At 33.3% G+C, this 19,763-nt stretch overlaps 1 protein-coding gene across 2 annotated transcripts in view; it reads left to right on the top strand.

The window, feature by feature from the left end:
* LOC124634412 (scavenger receptor class B member 1-like) overlaps positions 1-19,763 on the top strand; it is a 42,583-nt gene that overhangs the window by 17,522 nt on the left and 5,298 nt on the right. For both annotated transcript variants that reach the window (XR_006984867.1, XM_047169986.1), the window contains exons 4-6: positions 11,079-11,242; positions 13,490-13,637; positions 19,127-19,330. Coding sequence is in view for 1 of the 2 variants with exons in the window: in XM_047169986.1 (XP_047025942.1) it covers positions 11,079-11,242; positions 13,490-13,637; positions 19,127-19,330 (516 nt within the window). In the remaining variant the exon portion in view is untranslated. The remainder of the gene's footprint in view (positions 1-11,078; positions 11,243-13,489; positions 13,638-19,126; positions 19,331-19,763) is intronic.

The raw sequence follows: 19,763 nt of genomic DNA, 5'->3' as shown, positions 1-19,763 counted from the left end.
TTAAAGTCGCTCAGCGGGCTATGGAAAGGGCTATGCTCGGCATTTCTCTGAGGGATCGCATCAGAAATGAGGTAATCCGTCAGAGAACCAAGGTCATCGACATAGCCCACCGAATCAGCAAGCTGAAGTGGCAGTGGGCTGGCCATATTAGCCGAAGAACCGATAACCGTTGGGGTAAACGAGTTCTAGAGTGGAGACCGCGCCTCGGCAAACGTAGTGTAGGACGTCCTCAGGCACGGTGGAGTGATGACTTGCGCAAGACGGCTGGCAGGAGCTGGATGCGAGAAGCCGAAAATCGATCTCAGTGGCGTGCACTTGGAGAGGCCTATGTCCAGCAGTGGACTGCGATAGGCTGATGATGATGATGATGAATCAAGATTTTCGTAAAAAAAATGTTGCCAACCATCGGTTCAACTATCGGCCGACTGTTTAGTCTGCAACGTACGGTTGCCATGTTTACCATGCGTTTTTGCTCGAAATAAAAACTATTGTAATTACTTCAGCTATCATATCAAAGAGATTGACTTGTATAATGAAACAAAAACTAACGGTTGCTATTTTTTTGTTATTAAAATTCTTCACTAAGTGATTGGCTAATTGATTTATTATGTGACATATTTTTTGCGCAGCATATGTGGGAGAGTTTTTATGCCTTTAATCATTTTTTTCCTTAGTTAAGTGAGTTGTCTATTTTTTTATTTTATAGGAAAAAAATAAACATTAAACAGAAAAATGTGTATTGGAATAATTTTATCATTCAGATTTTAAAAACTTAGAAGTTTGAATTAAGATTGCAATCAAAAAGCTACACGTTTTTAGAAAAAAACTACCTGGTTGACATTTTAGCTAATTACATCAATAGCCATAATACCTAATATTTATTTACGTAATATAAACTAGGTATAACATTAATAGAGGAAACATAAATCTATCATGCATTTGAGATAAAATAAATTTTAAAATGCATAAAAGAATAAAGGCAATTTTTCTTTTTTAATTTTATTCAAATAAACTTCTTATTTTAATAACACTCAGTTTATTGATTAATAAAACTTAGTAAATATTTTGACTTTTTTGAAAAATTACTGAATAAAACTAACATGGACAGGATTTTCAGGCGATGTTCACCAAATTATAGAATACATATACACATACATATACATATACACTTCCGAGATATAATTCAGAGTTGTGGCAAGGTTCATTTCATATACCTACTTATCAGTAAATGTAAATAATAATTAAGATTTTTTTCTAATGTCATTACCAAGCCCAAATAATCAATGTTTATTTTTTTGTTAACTGTCAATGTCAATCCTTAATTACATGTTCTACAATCGATTAATTTCGTTAAAATATGTGAATAACCTTTGAACTACATCTTTAGTAATTAATCTTAAAACAGTTTTTTTTTTGTTATTATTAATATATTCTATTTGAATAATTTGACAGATGAACGGAAGGACTTTTTTTATAACTTTTTTGTTTCACTTCGGTTTTTTTTGCAGGATTTTTGACCCCACTATTTTAATTTTATTCAAAGAATGTGGTGGGATTAAACGTGACCAATTTTTTTTCAATGTCGTTAGTTGTAGGTAGTATGTTATATAGTAATAAAAAAATATGCTATTGACATTGCAAGGAGAAGCTTACATTATACTTACTATTTATTTCATTTGTATTAACAATCCAAAAATAAACTTTTTAAATATTTCTTATTACACTTACGTAATATAATGCCCTTCTAAATACACATTCTCTTATTTTAACTTTGTCTATGTCGTATTCTCTCTATGATAAAAAATATACTATGATATATCTCTATGATAAGAAATATATAATATTATTATTTTTCTAAAACATAAAATTCATTATTTTGATCAGAAAAGAAAACAAAGTAGATGTCATAGTAACAATTTTACCAAATGTAATGAACAAAGTTGATACTTAATTTAGCCATTGACATTTCTAATAAAAACATTTCTATGCATATCTATGTCTGAAAATATAATAACAATTTTAAACTTAGATAGTTCAACCAACTGGAGACATCATTTCCATGCCCTTTGCCAAAGAATTGAAAGTGTCACTCATACTCCTGTAGGTATACGTATACCTACGTCAAATTCATGCTTATGTTTATTTATTTTTTGCCTGTGTGTGTCTACATATCAGTGATCTTTCAGTATTATTTGTTGCGTTGCTTCGCTCCCGCGCGTAACTTTGCTGAATTTTTCTCATAGAGACTTAAGCCCGTGGCTGTTCCAGTTGATTAACTGCTCTAAGTTTTTTAGCCTTTTATTTATTTTAATTCAACGTCATTTTATAATACCGGTTTGGACAACTTATATGCTTGTGACGTCATTGGCTTTCTGAATATTTTTTGTCAAATTTATTAGCCAGATCAAACAACCAGTTTAAAAGGGTTCAATCCCACTTTCCAGTTTAATTCTAAAGATGCGTCATTTTTTGAATAAAATCAGAAAAGTGATAATTTATCATGCATAACATACACACTTTGATATGACAGTGGTTTTGGTGACTTCATGTTATAAATCAAAGCTCTCACGCGCATCTGAGTTTTTGTACCGTAAAACTGAAAAAGTACTGAAAGACTTCATGCGGTTTTGACCAATTAAGTATATAATTATAAAGCTTAAGAGTTTTTTTGTTTGTTTGAACGCGCTAATCTCAGGAACTACGGATCCGATTTGAAAAATTCTTTCAGTGTGAGGTAGCCCATTTGTCGAGGACCGTTATAGGCTACTTTTTATCGAGTTCGTGCAGAGGGTCCCACGCGATTCAGGTGAAACCGCTGGTAGAAGCTAGTAGGAAATAATTATAAAGGTTATAGGTAATATATAATTTATACATTCATTTGTTTCTCTCTTACGAGGTTACGTGCGGTCAAGCATTGAACATAATTGGCGACTAGCGAATAGTAGGTACCTAGAACTCATTATCTATTTATAGATAATTTAGATATTATAAATGTCAAAGTCAATATCTGCTGCACTTTCACGGTTAAACGGAATATTTACCATTATCATCATTCGCATTTTTATCGTCCCACTGCTGGGCACAGGCCTCCTCTCACACGGAGAAGGATTGAGCGTTAATCAACTAAGTAAGGACTTATTGATATTTCTATTAAGAAGATGGATTAAAGAATTATTTAATCACCCTTAGGTTAAAGTTACCATATATTATGAGCTGAAGTCTTATTTAACCCTATACAGAAAGATTCACATTTAATCTAAAAATGTAAGATACCGTTGCTTCCAGACTTCCGTCTCACTTAAACTCTTATCAGAGAACTTACTTTAAAAGTATTTTTAAACTGTAAATATTTGGTAACAATAATGTTTTAACCGTTGACCTGATAATTTCACAACGTCTTATCAGTCTTGTCTTACTTTCTTACCGTTGCGTAAATGATTTGATAATTTTAGTAAATTGGGACGCTTGGCGTTAAGCTCAGGAACTACTGGACCGGTCAGCTTTAGATAGCCCATTTATACAGAGTACTTTTTATCTAGGTGCGCGGAGTAGTTACGATTGGATACAGGTGGGACTGCTGGCAGAAGTTAGTCTAGTGGTCAAGACGATAGCAAATGTCTTATGTCAGTAATGCCTTTAGAATAGCTTTTTCATAGTTAATATGAATAGTCGGGTGCAACATAGAACATTACCTATTCCAAATTATAACTTAGATTGACTTATGTAGATAAAATAACACAATTACATGGGGCACGTACAATAAAAATTACTAAGTCTAATATGCAATTTTTATAAACACATGCTTAGAATATGATTTTTATTGCTATTATTTCCAAATAGTTTTTACATCACGAAGTTTCAGTTGTTTTATTTCGTATACATATAATTGCAAACACGTCTTCTCGAAAGAGTTAGCAAAGGTGTAGGTGCCTAGGTACCTGTATTTTTTAAATGAACATACAAAACAATTTATATAGCAATTGATTGTTCTGTCTATTTTGTTAAAACTTATCCAAATTATAAACTGACATGAAGCAACAAAACTATTTGAAAAAAATCTAAAACGACTTATTTAGTTTTGTTTAATGCATTCCAGTTCTTTGAAGGTGGTCTATTTTAAAATATTCATTATATAATATTGTGATAGGTCAACTATAAATCAAGACAAGTCCATGACATCTAGATACAAAACTAGACTTAGTTTTGCTACTGATTTATTTTACAGGAAAATCTATTAGTCAAAAACGATAGCGTTGACCACTTAAAGCAAGGTAACAAGTTATTTATCAGTAATCCAAAAAGACCATTGAAGAATGGGATATGGGGAATTACGTGGCTTTCCATGAAGTTAAGCGTGGTATTACACATGTCAATTACAATATCTTGGTTCTATGTAACTCAAATTAAATGAAGATATTGAAAACACTGAGATTTGACTAAATCATCATCCTCCAAGCCTTTTTCCCAATCATGTTGGGGTCGGCTTCCAGTCTGACCGGATTCAGCTGAGTACCAGTGCTTTACAAGAAGCGACTGCCTATTTGACCTCCTCAACCCAGTTACCCGTGCAACCCGATACCCCTAGATTTGACTAAAGTATTGTTAAAATAAAATGTTATTGTGTTATTACAAAAAAGACGTACAGACATTCGATACATGTTTAAAAAGTAGGCACCTATGGAAATTTTCTTTAAAAACCTTATAAAATATCTACAAGCAAAATAAAGGCACTTAAAAAGGCACCTAAAATTTCGTGAACAACGACTAAAGAAAAAATAACTTACACTAAAGTATTTGATAAGTGTAACACCATCTTAAGGGTATTTTCGAATCCTATACGCGTAAAACCCATGACGCAAGTCAAAGAAGAAACAAGATGCATGCATTTTGATGCAATTACTAAAATGTAAAATGGCCCAAAATGTGTGCAGCTGTGTGCAGTTGCATGTTCTTTTTATATTGACTTTAGTTATTTGGGCTAGGTTAGAGAACAGATAAAAAAACTATAGGTGAACAGTGATTTGGTAACCATGAAGGTACTAGAGTAAGTTTTCCATAGAATAACGCCCAGAAAGTAAGGGACCACTTTTTTATGGCAATAATTATATACATACTCACTAAGTAGCCGTTTTTTCCCCGCGGTTTCATCCGCGTCCCGTAGAAACTATTGCCCGTACCGAGATAAAATGTAGCCTATGTTACTTGGGAAGAGCGTAGCTTTCCCACAGTGAAAGAATTTTTAAAATCTGTTCAGTAGTTTATTAGCCTCTAGGGTACAAACAAAAAAATGTTGACTCGTGTATGAGTGTATATTAAAGAACCCAAATCCTTACCAAGTAATCTGCAATTTTAGTCATAAATAAGTGTGTTTTTCTTTAACAAAATATCACACTGACGGATCTAAACAAAGATTAACAGTCGTCAGATGTACGCATCACAATTGTTTGACACCAGATTTATGCATCTCATTGACACCGTTTAGCTGTGCAAATTGACCTGTAGTTTGTTGGTCCTGAGTAGGGCTGCCATCTTTGTGAGTTCCGATTATTTTCAGTCTAGAGAGTATCCGGGAGGCAAATCTGAGAGAATAATTCAGTCACAAGAAGCGTAACGATACTAAACAAGTTTTGGAGAAAAAAAAAACTGCGAATTTGGCCAGTCAAAGTCTGAAATTTCATCATGATTTGTCTCCAAAAAGATGAGAAAACTTCTATTTGGCATAATCTACAGGTGCACAGATATCAGCAATTATGCAAGTAGGTATATTTTTATAATCAACACGTAACTTCTTAAACTGTCTAGTATAAAGTACTCAAAAGTACGGTTTTCTACACTTACCTTTTCGGTGTCTACAAGATTATGGCAACCCTACACCAAAGTTGTCAATTGTCATGGCAAGTCATAAGTAAGTTGTAACTTCTTGCGCGTACGCACACTATGTCATGCTTGTGCATTAATTGAGCATGCTATTGTTATTTAAAAGGTCTTTTCATTAAAGCTCTGAAGTAGGTTTATCGTAATTTATAGGAATTGAGTTATGAGGTTACACCCGTAAATTCCATACCGATTCAAATTATCCTTCATCATCATCTACCTAGCCTTTCTCCAACTATGTTGGGGTCGGCTTCCAGTCTAACCGTATGCAGCTGAGTACCAGTGTTTTACAAGGAGCGACTACCTATCTGACCTCCTCAACCTAGTTACCCGGGCAACCCAATACCCCTTGGTTAGACTGGTTGTCCGACTTACTAGCTTCCTTAGTCAGATTCCTTATATATTTTTAATATTAACTGAAACAATTTTACGTATAAATAGGAATCTGACGTCAATGTTAAGCTACAAGTTAATTTTCAAGTAAAGGGATAGTTTATATACCAAGGAATTATTTAAATAATGTTTCCTTGAATAAATTATAAATTCAATGACGTATGTAAAAAGGTAGCTTTCAATTTAAAGTGGGTACAGCAACATTCTTTAATTTTTTGTCACTTCAAATACAGGTTTCTGATTCACTTAAAAATATTTGTGATTAACACATTAAAGTGTGCTGATTTTAATAAAATAAATATAATCCTGTGTTTGTAAGTATGATTATTTAAATATAAATGTAGTCATATGAGAGACAAATAATTGTCTTAAGAACTATTAATAAAAAATATTTACCAAATGTTTTTGAAAATCCTCGCACAAAAAAGCCGGTAAATTGAATTAATTAAAATATAGTTCACCTATAATTAAGATAAAGACGAGGAAAAAGTAGATAATTTTGCCTAAAAAATAATGCTGTCTAGCAAATGACAGACAGGCAGACAGACTGGATATTCCAGGTCAATGTAACTTTTTGGCTTACCCACGGTCACAGCAAACTATAGGTGTTATTGATTAAATATTTAGGTTTGATGCTAACATGGTATCTTGCTGAATGAAACACAAGTCTAGTGCTGGTCTTATTTCTAATCTTGTTTTGATTAGTTCAAAATTTTATGCACTATGTGGTGCCCTAGCCCTTTGCCAGAGAAATAAAATATATTAACTTTGTAAAACCCATCACATGTATTTCCATCTAATAAAATATTAATATATTTTAAAAATAATTTTACTATTATACCATTTCTGAAAGTTTTTTTTTTTTCAGTACAAAGTCTGTACAGATAATAGAGAGGTACCTTTTGTCAAAGATTTAAGCTGAAATTCGGCCCAATTTACACTGGTATGCATTAATTTGGGACCAGATTATTATAAAAGAAACAAAGTTATGACTTGATTCTTATACATAGGAATTTATACAAACAAACAAACCTCTTTATCTTACAATTAGTAATGATGCATTTAATGGCTGCAAGGTAAATAAATTAATATTAATGATAGATTACTGATGCAGAGTTCAATGTATTTGATTTTATCGTTATTTCCCGACTTCGTATTTTATATCGTGGTTACTATTTAAAACTGAGATTTTAGTCATCGCTCAAATATTACCTATATTTTTTGTGACGGAAAATCTAGGGAAATGCCTGCCTGTTTCCAAATTTTTTATTTACGTTTTCCAAAACATATTTTATTTTTTTGTATAAAAAAACGTTTAGGGCTCAATATAATTTTAATATTTTTGCCATTACAAAAACTCAGACATTTTACAACCAACTTCCTAAAAGCGTCACCAAGCCACAACTTTACACACACAATTAACATTAAAATTAATATTAAATGAGTACCGTTTTTGCACCTCACTAAGTTCAGCCGGTCAAATTCTTAGATTTTCGTACGTAGCAGTTAAAAATAAATACAATACTGAAGGTCTTATCATAGGGTCATGTGTTGTCATGATACATGTGCAAAAAACTACGGTAAGCTTAGAAAAAACATTCACACATATTTGACAAACAATTTATACAGTGTGCTTGAGTTTTAAAATGTTGAGTTCCGTATGTAAAGTATTTTTGTAGAAATTGTCAATTGTTCTTATCAATTCAAGATATGTGCATATTAAGTTAATAAATCGGCTTTTATGGTGATTATTTAAATTATTGCTAATTTTTTCACGGCATAACACCGTTTATTTATCGCTTACTAATTTATGGAAATATTTGACAAAGTTTGTTTTAAAAAGGTATGACATCATACGTATTTGTTAATCCCAAAAGGTTGAACAGACGGTTAGGGTTCTTGCTTAAGACCCTTGTCACCTCCGTAGTATTTCTACAGTAGGTACTAGAGTTTTATTATTTAAAAGCATAACCCTAAGAATTACTACTTATATCTATAGAGCAAAAAATACACTCATAGATAAATAATTATATAAACGAATGAATACATTATATTAAAAGGTTACATATCTATTGTGAATTAAAATATAAATGCGATAGATACCATATAAGTCAAGATGAGCATATAAAAAAAAGCGGAACTTCTAATAAAAAACCGGAAGATTTTTAAAGATTTGTTTATTATAATGTTGATGATACTTTGAATATATTTTTTTGCGTCATTTTTTCTGTCCCGCTGTGTGATTGAGTGCTTCATTGGTCAATTGCGGTTAAGGTTGATATGTCGTAGATTTGACTGCCAGACAGTGTAATTGGGTTCCTTAGGCGTATCTTCGGTAGCAGTATTAGGTTTTTATTAGCCATTGATGTAAAAAGTGTGTACCTCTGCTTCGTGTCTTTTAAAACTATGGTCAAAAAGTGTTCCCGCAGTTTCGCTCGCGTCCTGAGAAAACTGCTTCCGATAGCCGGGTAAAAAGTAGTCTTTGTCCTTTCTCACGCTATAGACTATTAGTGTACTACATTTAACTAAATCAGCTTTAAAGTTTTGACGTAAAAACTTTCAAATAAATGAATAGTTAGTAATTACTTTCGGATTTATAAAATTAATAAAATCTGTGTCTGCGCAAATGCTCGTGCACTATAATAATATATTATGTATGTCTTGCGCAGCTGGCTGATCTCCTTCTATGAAAACAGCCGCTGACGGCTAGGACATTATTAATAAGCACTATCAAACCTGCCTATTTCTATTCTCCTACGAAATCGATATAAACAAAAAACTCGTCACTGACGTCAAAACCATCCGTTAACTCACAGCAGTCACAGCCAATAAACAATTATGTCTATGACAGTAATTCAGGTATCTACGCGCGTACACAAAAAATAAATAAATAATACTTATGTATAAGTATTGAAAAAGCTACGACCGGTTGTCTTGTCTATAAACGACTCGTTATTGGTAAGACTGACGCGTGACGGAGAAAAAATAGTCTTAGGTTAGAAGTATTATATATAAGTATATTACTTATCTGCGTAGATATAATTAGGTATTAGAAAAAAATATAATATTGGTATATTATACGTTAGGACTGGTTGCTAAATGGTAAAGTAAAAATATATCTATTACTTGTTGAAACTAGGGAAGGTTATCGTAGGTGTGAATGACCCAATCACCATATCACTTTTTTATAACTACTCATAATGGTATGTTGATTTAATCAAATTTTTAGTAAAATCATAAGCCTCTGTATTGTCCCACTACAGGCCATAGACCCCTTCTCAAATGATGGTGATGTCCTCCTAGCCGATTATCGGCTACGGCGGCAGTTCTCATGTAAGGAGATCAGCCAACTGCGCAGGACATATTATTGTGCACGAGCATTTGCGCAGACACAGGTGCACTCCCTATTCCTTCACTATCATACACCGATGTGACGGTACCTAATCCTAAATCTTTAAGTTTCCTGTGCACTGCTAAAATTATTTTCATCTTCATAATATATGTACCTATACCCATAACTCACGTAGATTAAAAATAGGCATTTCTATGTTAAACGTTAATAAATGACAAACATGTGAAGATTTGACACTGATTCATCACACGTGAGCCAAACGTGAGCTTCTGCTAATTTATGTAAATCCCGTTCATTTATCATTAACGTCTTTGTTCGTGTTGTCATTCGCGAGTTAGCACGTCATTTCTATAGACAAACGGACAAACGGTTGTCCTAGATGGAAAGCTTTTCCGTTAATTATATGAAGCCTTTAGGCTTCAGTTAATTATAACAGCGTTTTCACACAAGGGGATTTTGGTCGCTTACGTAGCAAAGCCGGTGCCTTTAACGCTAGGTTTACACCATTAACTTTGTACAAGATGGTGGTTAAAATCAAGCACTAAAGTTGGTACCTACTTTTTAAATTCTCTTTTTATAAGATGACAAGTACTTACCTTACTATTTGCGTTCTTTTGGAAAACAGCTTATAATATGCTTAGAAACACGTTTATATTACAGTAAGCGACGCGACGGTTTGATGGTGGTAATAAAATACATCATATTTTTAAGCCTAATAGTTATTTTTTTTACTGAGATCATAGAACCCAAGTAGGCAAGGCTAAAAAACTCAAATCACGTTTTTGAGCACTTGATGCTTAATATTTTTTCTCTATGTATAACATTTTAAATATTAATTAACCAGCCTACGTTTACAAATTTTTATATTAATCAAAATAATAACCCGAATATTTTTTTCTTCAGGAAGTATAATTTTTTCTTAACTCCGTCATTGACGTTCGTCAATATAAAATTTTACGAGCATTTTATGGCTGAGCTTTTTGTGATGGTAAATTAATGTAATTATAGTTTATCGATAGCCTGAATATTGCTTGTATGCGTGTCATTAGATCTACGTATATAATCACGATAATCCTCTTTTGTACGTCACTGTACTACTTTTTTGGTGATCACATGGACTTGAAAATTATTTCTAAAATTGTATTCATGTGGCATCTAAGAAAGAAACATTAACATGCGATTTTTTTTGTATTCCAATGCACACTGCTAATTTTAAGACCATGGTTTTTTGACTTTTATATAAAGTTACTAAGCCAAAAGCAATACAAAATATGCTTCATAATCGGCTTTTTTACCTCCTTAGAGAGAAAGAATGAGAGTTAATTACCACTACACTCAAGGCGGATTAACTATTTCAGACTCCAAGTTTCCTTACGAATTGTGAATCAATGGTGGCCAAAATATTTTTAAAACACTGTGCAATAAACCTAACAGATTTTTTATATCTTCTTGTTCACAGTACATGGACATGCGGGAAGGTTCGTTTCTATACAAAATGTGGGAGAACCCTACGTACGAGATGTTTTCCGAGATGTGGGTGTACAACTATACCAACGTGCAGGAGTACCTCAGTGGGGAACAGAAGATCCTGAAAGTCCAGGAAGTCGGCCCGTTTATGTTTCAGTAAGTATTTTGTTTAATTGCTACTGGTTTTTTTCAGATCTTCATTCTTTAAGCTGTTCAGGCAGCATTTTTTATCACACAATAATTCCTTTTGTAACCCTTATGATTTGTTGTAAAAGTATATAATCAGTGTATGAAAGAAATTGGTATTTTTCTACCATATAATAGTATGAAATATTGACTTTTTTATGTTTGAAAATTCATTGCCAGTTTGTCTGGTAATTTGATGATTTGAAAAATGGTTTTAAATGAAGTTAAGGTCTTGTGTCATTTGATTTTTAGGTTTTGATCAAGTAGGTAAATCATGTTTCATATTTTTCTTACAAGGCCGAAAGCATTTATCAATACTTATATGAAGAGGATCATAAAACCAGTATATTCCTCAATATTAAAATTCGAACCTTCAACCCCACGAACTTGACCATGCCCTAGGTTATACCGTCATCATCTCAAATATCAATTATTCACAGAATACACAACGCTTCCTTGTAGATAAAATTAATTATTCTTAGTTCATTACTGTATGAAAACACCGCATAACTAAGTTTGTTGATTGACTCATTAGATTTTCCTGTTACATGTTATATTGTTAAGTCAATCTCATGGACTAAGGAAATATGCCTAAGATTTTAGCTTAAACTGCAGCTTTATCAACGGCCTCGAGTGCAATTAGGTAAATTAAATTTTCTTCTCATACTAAACTTGTCAGTCCAGATTTCATTGATATGGCTACGTGACTATATACATGTTTACTTGTTGACAGTCCAATTGTTGTTTTATTTTAGTATATTTTTCATCTGATTCATTTCAATATCAAATCTTATTTTATTTATTTTTTATTGTATTAGGAAAACAAACAGTTTTACAACAACCACTTAAACTACAATTTATAATAACTAGAAACCAATTACATGTTTTCGCATATCGATACCTATTACGGTAGTTATATCAAAGTTTTGGCAAATGCAATAAAACTTTTCGTCCATAAAAGGGGCAATTGCAGGATTGCTGTCTGTCCTTCATACGGAGTTTTATTGTGAGAAAATCTTAAACCTCGGCTTATTTAAAGTCATGATTCACCTTTTATTTGTTAAGACGCTGGATATTACTCACTGTCTTAAAGTAAACTTTTCCAAAGATTTTAGGGGCATCCCCAGAAAATTGTGACGAACTTTATTCCCACTAAAATGTGACGAACTTCAGAACAAGGTCGCGATATTAGACCGAACACGATGCAATTATTGCTCAATGTGTTCAACAAGCTTATCCGTTTTATTGTCACTAGTACTGTCAACATTAGCTCATCGCACTCCCATGTTGGTACAGTTACTAACAAAAGTCCTTTTTAATCAAAATTACATAATATCTGAACAGGAAATGATAAGTCATTGATGTCCAAGTTACCTATTTTGTCCTGTAGTCATGACAATTAGGTACTTATGGGAAATCTTAGTGTTCAGGTATCCTACAATTTCGATTATGTTAAAGACTTATGTGCAGCCTGATATTTTATGGGTATGTGTAGAGAAGAGGACGAGAATGAAACGATGGATGAACTGTGTGAAATGTTATATGGCTAGAAAGAATTTTACTTGTGTGATGACGGCAGATTAAGAGAGTAACGTTGAAGAAGCGCATGTAATACAGAAGAAGAAAATGATGCGCCGTTCTCAAATGAAATTGGGACAATTGAATTGTGACAATGATGGTAAACTTTTGTTACTAACAGTACTGTGTATCGCAACTTGTATAAAAAATCACGATTTTGCATGGATTTCGCCAGTTGGGCCATTATCCTCATTTGACAGAAACTCGATCGGAATTACAAGCAGACACGTTTTGGGTGACATCGCGTGATTTTGAGTTTGTTCAATGATTTTTTTATGTCAATGACTAATTTTGAACTATGAGTAGCTAGAACAGCCTATATAGTAGTTAGTTCAACAGTAGAAACCAAGGAGTAAAAATATACTGAATAAACAGCTTACAAACGCATATTGGAATCTGGTAAAAAACTGCATATATGTAGTATAGATAAAAAATAAGATTCTCAGTTTGACCCGTATGTAGGTAGGTACGTCTGTTTATGCGCGATTACCTCATGTTTGGCTGAACCGATTTTGATGCGGCTTTCAGCATAATATATTTTAGAATTAGGAGAAGGTCATAGCTATATATATTTCTGTTTTAAAATTGTTTTTTGTACTTTTTTGTCATGGTATCTCACATAAAACCTTTTGTCTACAGAGAACATCGAACGAACGAGAACATTCGAATAGACAAGGAGCGAGGCGTGATGACGATGAACCCCAAGCTGGAGCTGAAGTTCCTCGCCGACCAGTCGATCAATGACCTCAGCAATGTTACCGTCAAGATACCTAATATACCACTTATTGTAAGTACATTGTATACTTCCTTAGTAGTTACATTTTTTAAGGGGTCTTATGCTAGGAGCAAAATTCGAATAAAAAATTTATACATTATTGTAATTTAATCGCTATGAAGGTACAATACTCTTTTAATAGACTGCGCAAGAAGGAGGAAGTTATCAATTCGGATGGCGCAGGGTTGCTACTACCCCCGGTTATCGGTCGGCTCGGTCGTTACAATTTCAAAAGTCGGGTAAAAAAAAGGGATAGTACACTAGTAAGATTGTACTATTATTTCGGGTGCAGGAATAGTTCTCTCTTCGTTCATTGTAAAACAAAATAAGTTCAGCTGTTTTTACACGTTCAAGGAAAAGTTAAAACCTGTACGCATCATCCTATTCTTTCCTAAAGCAATTTGATATCTTCCCTCTTATGTATCTTCTTATATAAGTTTGGATCTAGTTCATTCCAGAAAACCTTCAAAGGGTCTTATCTCAAGTAACAAGTACAAGTTATCTTAAAAAGATCATGTTTACAAATTAGTTTTAATATCTATAATAATAGGTTACGAAGGTTCCAGTAGATCCTATTATTGTTAGTTTTATCTATCATTGTTATGTTATTATTTATAACTTCCGTGTTCTATTAGTCCCATTCCTTATCTACGAGATATGGTAGTTTTGTCTATTTGTTAATATTTTTTTGGTATAGATAACGTGTAAAGAACATTGTTTTAAGAGGACGAATTGGAAATTTTGGCGCCAAGGATCTCAATTTTTCTCAGTAAATACAAAACGGATCAAAATACAACTTGGCTACCTGAAAGTTCATGATATAAACCTTATTTTGTCAGACTTCAAAACATGAGGTAACTCTTATAACAGAGAAAAATATATCAAACGTACCTCTTTTTAAAAAGAGATTCACATATTATGGGCAAACGGGACCGATTTAAGCCTCTTAACTTTTTTAGTAGTTGAGTATATACGTACTCTTTAAAATTGTGGAAGGAATTTTTATCAAATTATCATTTCTAAATAATAAAATTACAAAACCATTTTGTCGCTTACTACTTTTAGTTATAAGCTAGCGCGCGTATTGTAATCCTCGCCCCGCTCAGACGCTCCGTCCCCTTTTGGCGCCTTAGATAAGCGTACCGGTTATGGAATTATTGTTTATCAGTTCGTCGCCTTAAGTTAATAAGTCATTCATAGAACGACGTAAATGAAACTGGACTTGGAACGTTTTGGAAGGTATTACGAAACTTGGCAAGCACAATATGACTTTTTCAAAGTCAAACGTTACTTTCTAAGTGTATTTTGGACGCCAATGTAGTCATTGGTACATAAGGAAAATTTTTAAGAAACTATTATAACTAACTAAGCATACGTAATAAGTATCAAGAATAACCTCTGTACTTACCCACCTTTCAGTTTGCCATTTCAATGAAATACATTGCATTGGTTTATTATCTATAGCTGGTGTTCGGAACCAAACTTATAAAAAATATTATAGCTTAAGTATATTGTGTATTCACACAATAGCTAAACAAGACGAATCCGTACGGCATACGTCATAATGAACTGCTAATGGGTTAAACTCATTGTCAAAGTAATTTCAAGTAGATTTATGCAATTTTTGACGTTTTTAAAGATCCGCCAAAGGATTCAGTCACGCCCCTTGGGCTGCAGAATTGTTCGAAAGAGTTACCGCGGTCCTGGTACATAAAAGGCCTACGACGGAACACGACGGTTTTTAGTCAGTAAGAGTCTGACACTCCCTCACCTGCTAACCCACAGCAGGAGGGGTCATTTGATGATTTTTGACGTCGTTAAAAAAACTTGGGGACCCGAATAAATAGTAGCCTTCCTCGACACCCACATTTTAACTTACAGATCAATAATATCACTGTAAATACAATTAGTAATATCATCAATACAAAAATGCGATCATCCATTTAACTACAGGTACTTCTTTTCTGTTTAAGAAGAGTTCATTACCCAGCAATGCATAATTAAGATCAACAGTTTTTGTACAACAATATTTTTACCAATATTACCTGATTATTTTTTATCAACTAAATAAAGTAGGTACGGTAAACTGCACATCAGTGGTAATTGTCATGCACCTTAACTCAATAGTAATAAGTACGATTTTCCTATAAAACTGTTACCACTGACCTGAAGTTGACTGTACGTCATATTTAGATGTACCTCTGTTTTGTCCAACAGTTCTAAAATTAGTAGTTTTAAACAAAAAGATATTGTCATTAGAAGTATTTGGGTTTTTACTTTTTTGGCTAACAATCGTAAGCAGATGTGTGCTTATAAATACACAAATACTTGAAGATAGAACTTTGTACTAACGCAGTTTAATAACCCTGTACTTTGTACTTATTTTACCAAGCAAATGTCACAAACGTGTGACATTTTTTGTACCTCAATTAATAAATTAAGACTGAGTACTGAAAACTCCTCAGTGGGGTCCACCTGGGCCAAAGCCTGCCGGGGCTGCGGGATAGTTCGAAAGAGTTACCGCGGCCCTGGTACATAAAGGGCTTAAGAAGGTACATGGTGGGTTTTAGTCAGTAAGAGTCTGACACTCCCTCACGGTGCACTCACAGCGGGAGGGGTCATATATAATAAACACGATTATTACCTCCTTTTGGGTGAATAACATCATTTAAAGCAAAATAAAACACAAATGATTATAAAAGTTAATGTAACCATCTCACCTTTTTATTGCCTCTTAAACAATAGTTTCCAACATAGTGGTATTGCGGAAAACACAAATTATGACGGAAAAACAAAAAGTATGAAACCACTTACAAGTTATTTACCAACTTATACCAACACTTGAAAATGGTCGTATAACACTGATTTACAGTATTTTCATCTATAAAGTTGATACGTATAATTTCTTGTCGTTTATTTGACACTAAATTGAAGTTCTGAATACAAAATTGATCTATAATGTCGAGATGTTCATTTCTGACACTTACGCGAAAATTAGATATTTAAATAAAACTACTTTTACGGATTTTATCGCGGTTATATTAATATTATTTAATCCCGACGCATCCATGGTCACGGGTACAGTACCCTAATTTTTATATTTAATAGTTTCTATGATGAGCTTCCAAGCAGGTGGTACGCTCCAGCCATCATCTCTATTGAAAGACTCTGGTAAAAAAAAACCGTATACCAATGTAATTAAAAGACTCAAACTCATATATTCCAACCTGGCTGTAAAACACCACTTTTTGAACGCCAAGATTTACAAAAGATAGCCCAAAATGCCCACGCTTCACCACTTCCTATGTGATTAACTGGGAAGAAGTGGCGCAACAAGCTCCCCAGCAACACATGTCTGTCTGTAGGTTAGAAACACCTTTCAACAATGTTATTATAATACCTATTACAATTAAGATTTTCATGTACTGAGTCTTCCTAATTACATGGCCACGGTTAATTGACAAGGTTAATATTAAAATAAAGTTATTGAACGGAATAAAAGCAAAACCTCTGGTTCAAGGAAAGATTTTATTGTTTAAAACTTGATAAAAAAAACTTTAATGTCACGTTAAAGCTGTGTGAACTTGAAATAATTGAATTTCGTAATATTAACCTACATTATCTGAGTAATAATATTGTTCTTTATTTTATTAAAATTGGCACTTCCTCATAGATGTGTACTTGCTAAAAAACAAACAATAAATGGTTTATTATTTTCGTTAAATTGGAAAAAATATTTTAGTTATTTTTTTTTAATGAAGTCTGTCGATATTTTCTATTTCTGCCCGCTTACTTTACAATCTTATTTTATTTTTCATTTTCTCTACCTAAATCTGCTTAGCGTTTATCCCATTTTCTCTACCTATATGGCATCCAGAATTTTCATATCTGATTTTACTGGCTTTCATCAGAACTACTTTGCGCACCTGGATAAAAAGAAACGTATAGTCTTACTCGATAGAGAAAATTCAAACACTCAAAAAAATCGAATAGGTCCGTTAGTTCCTGAGATTAGCGTATACAAAGTCTTTAGCTTTATAATAATTATTAGTACCTGCCTACGGATTTTATTCGATTCCGCCATTCTCTCATAAAAGTCCTCAAACCAAATAGAGCGCATTTAATTTCGAGTAACGACCCAGAACTTGATACCGCGAGTTATTTTTAACTTTTACATAATTACCATGGTTGACATAAGACATGGTGAAACATACACAAACCAGATTCGAATCCCTGACCTCTCATTCCACTGCCAATATACTCTGCCAGTTTAGTAGCGTGGTTTTACTTGCGGTTTTGGTTGCTTTAGTTTTGACTAGCTTCCGCCCGCGGCTTCGCCCGCGTAGAGTTCGATTATATCGCGTTTCCAAAAGAATTCTTCAAAAGTTCGGGATAAAAACTATCCTATGTTCTTTCTCAAGGTCAACTCTATCTCTGTACTTTTTATTAAAATCAATTCAGTGGTTTAGACGTGAAAGCGTAACAAACAGACAGACAGACAGACCGACAGACAGAGTTACTTTCGCATTTATAATATTAGTAGGGATTAATATTTTGATTAATAAGGTAACGGAATTATTTAAATAAGCTCATCCTCTAAAATTCGTGACACTTTTATAATTTTCTTCAAGACTATTGACTATCAAATGGATGAAACAGATGAGGTCTTAAAGATAGAGCGTAATAAACAAACAAATTAAAAATATGAAAGTAACCTTCAAATGCTTGATAAAAGCCTTGTAGATTTACTTAGAAACTGGACACAAACATTTGCAATTACAATACCTATTGTGGAGTGTAGGTACATCAACATTTTATTTTTGTTGGGAAGTCATCAAATAGACTCTCCTACTTTGGGTACAGCATGAGGGGACTAAAACCCATCATGTTCTCATCCTACTTGAGCCCTTTATGTATCAGGGCCGCGGTAACTCTTTCGAACAATCCCGCAGCACCGACAGGCTTATGGACTAATGGGCCCCACTAAGGCCTAATGTGTCACTGGGGAGTACCTCTACATCCTTTTGACAACAATCAAAAAACACGTGTTAATAATACATTAAAACCTATTAAAGTAGGTAATTGATATTCAAGGTTATTCATGGTTTTCGCAGAAGTTATAAAATTTGTGTATTTTTATCTTAATCTCATGCGCATAGATAAAGAAATTATCATATAATTAATTGAGAATATAAATTACATAAGAAGCATAAGAAAACCTGTTTTATAGCTAATAATAATTATTGTCTCTGTGTCAAATAAAATTAATTTTATAATATTGAACGAATTCCAATCCTACTGATATTATAAACGCGAAAGTTTGTTCCTCTTTCACGCAAAAACTACTTCATAGATTTTCATAAAACTTGGTTATATAGCTTATACATCAAAAAACATATTGGCTACTTTTTATCCATGTGCGGGAATTAGTTTCCTCAGAACTTGGTCGAAACCACTTGGTGTAAAATATATGACACCTAAAATTCCCATTTCTCTTTCAGGCAATGAGCACGCTTGCAGCTGACAAACTAGGCTACTTCGCAAATGCTGGTGCCTACTACTCCATGTCGGCTCTCGGCTCCAAACTCTTCAAGGACCTGACCGTCCAGGAGATGTTCTGGGGGTACAACGATCCTATCGTCACGATTGCCAACTCTTTGCTGCCTGGCTGGATCGATTTCAAGAAAATTGGATTGCTTGATCGGGTGAGTACCTTCTTAATGTCAAGAATTTTAAGTCCCTTTGGGTATTCAAAGCAATTTGGAGACACGAATTATTTTCAGGCTTCATATGCTTTGATTTTGTCTGGAGAAATCAAATCACATGTAACAGTTTAAAAAAATACGGAAGTCAATAAATGAAAGGAATTCAATAATATTGAATTTACTTGCCCATTCCAAAAGTAGTTAAGTTACCTATAAAATAGAACGGGCAATAAACTCCATGGTTTCTTACTCTTCTATATACATATAGTTAAGTAAATTTTCATATACTTCATGGAACTTAAATAAATGATGAAAGCGTATCAGATAATAATAGGCCTTTCCTGTCACATTATAATAGAGGTGATGATGTCCTAATGGTCTTAACGGCATATCAAATTACCAAAATAGATTTCCACACTAAACAAAAGAAGTG

This window comes from Helicoverpa zea, chromosome 11, assembly GCF_022581195.2.
Source record: "Helicoverpa zea isolate HzStark_Cry1AcR chromosome 11, ilHelZeax1.1, whole genome shotgun sequence".
In the NCBI taxonomy this organism is placed as follows: domain Eukaryota; kingdom Metazoa; phylum Arthropoda; class Insecta; order Lepidoptera; family Noctuidae; genus Helicoverpa; species Helicoverpa zea.
This window is presented reverse-complemented; position numbering and strand designations above follow the sequence as displayed.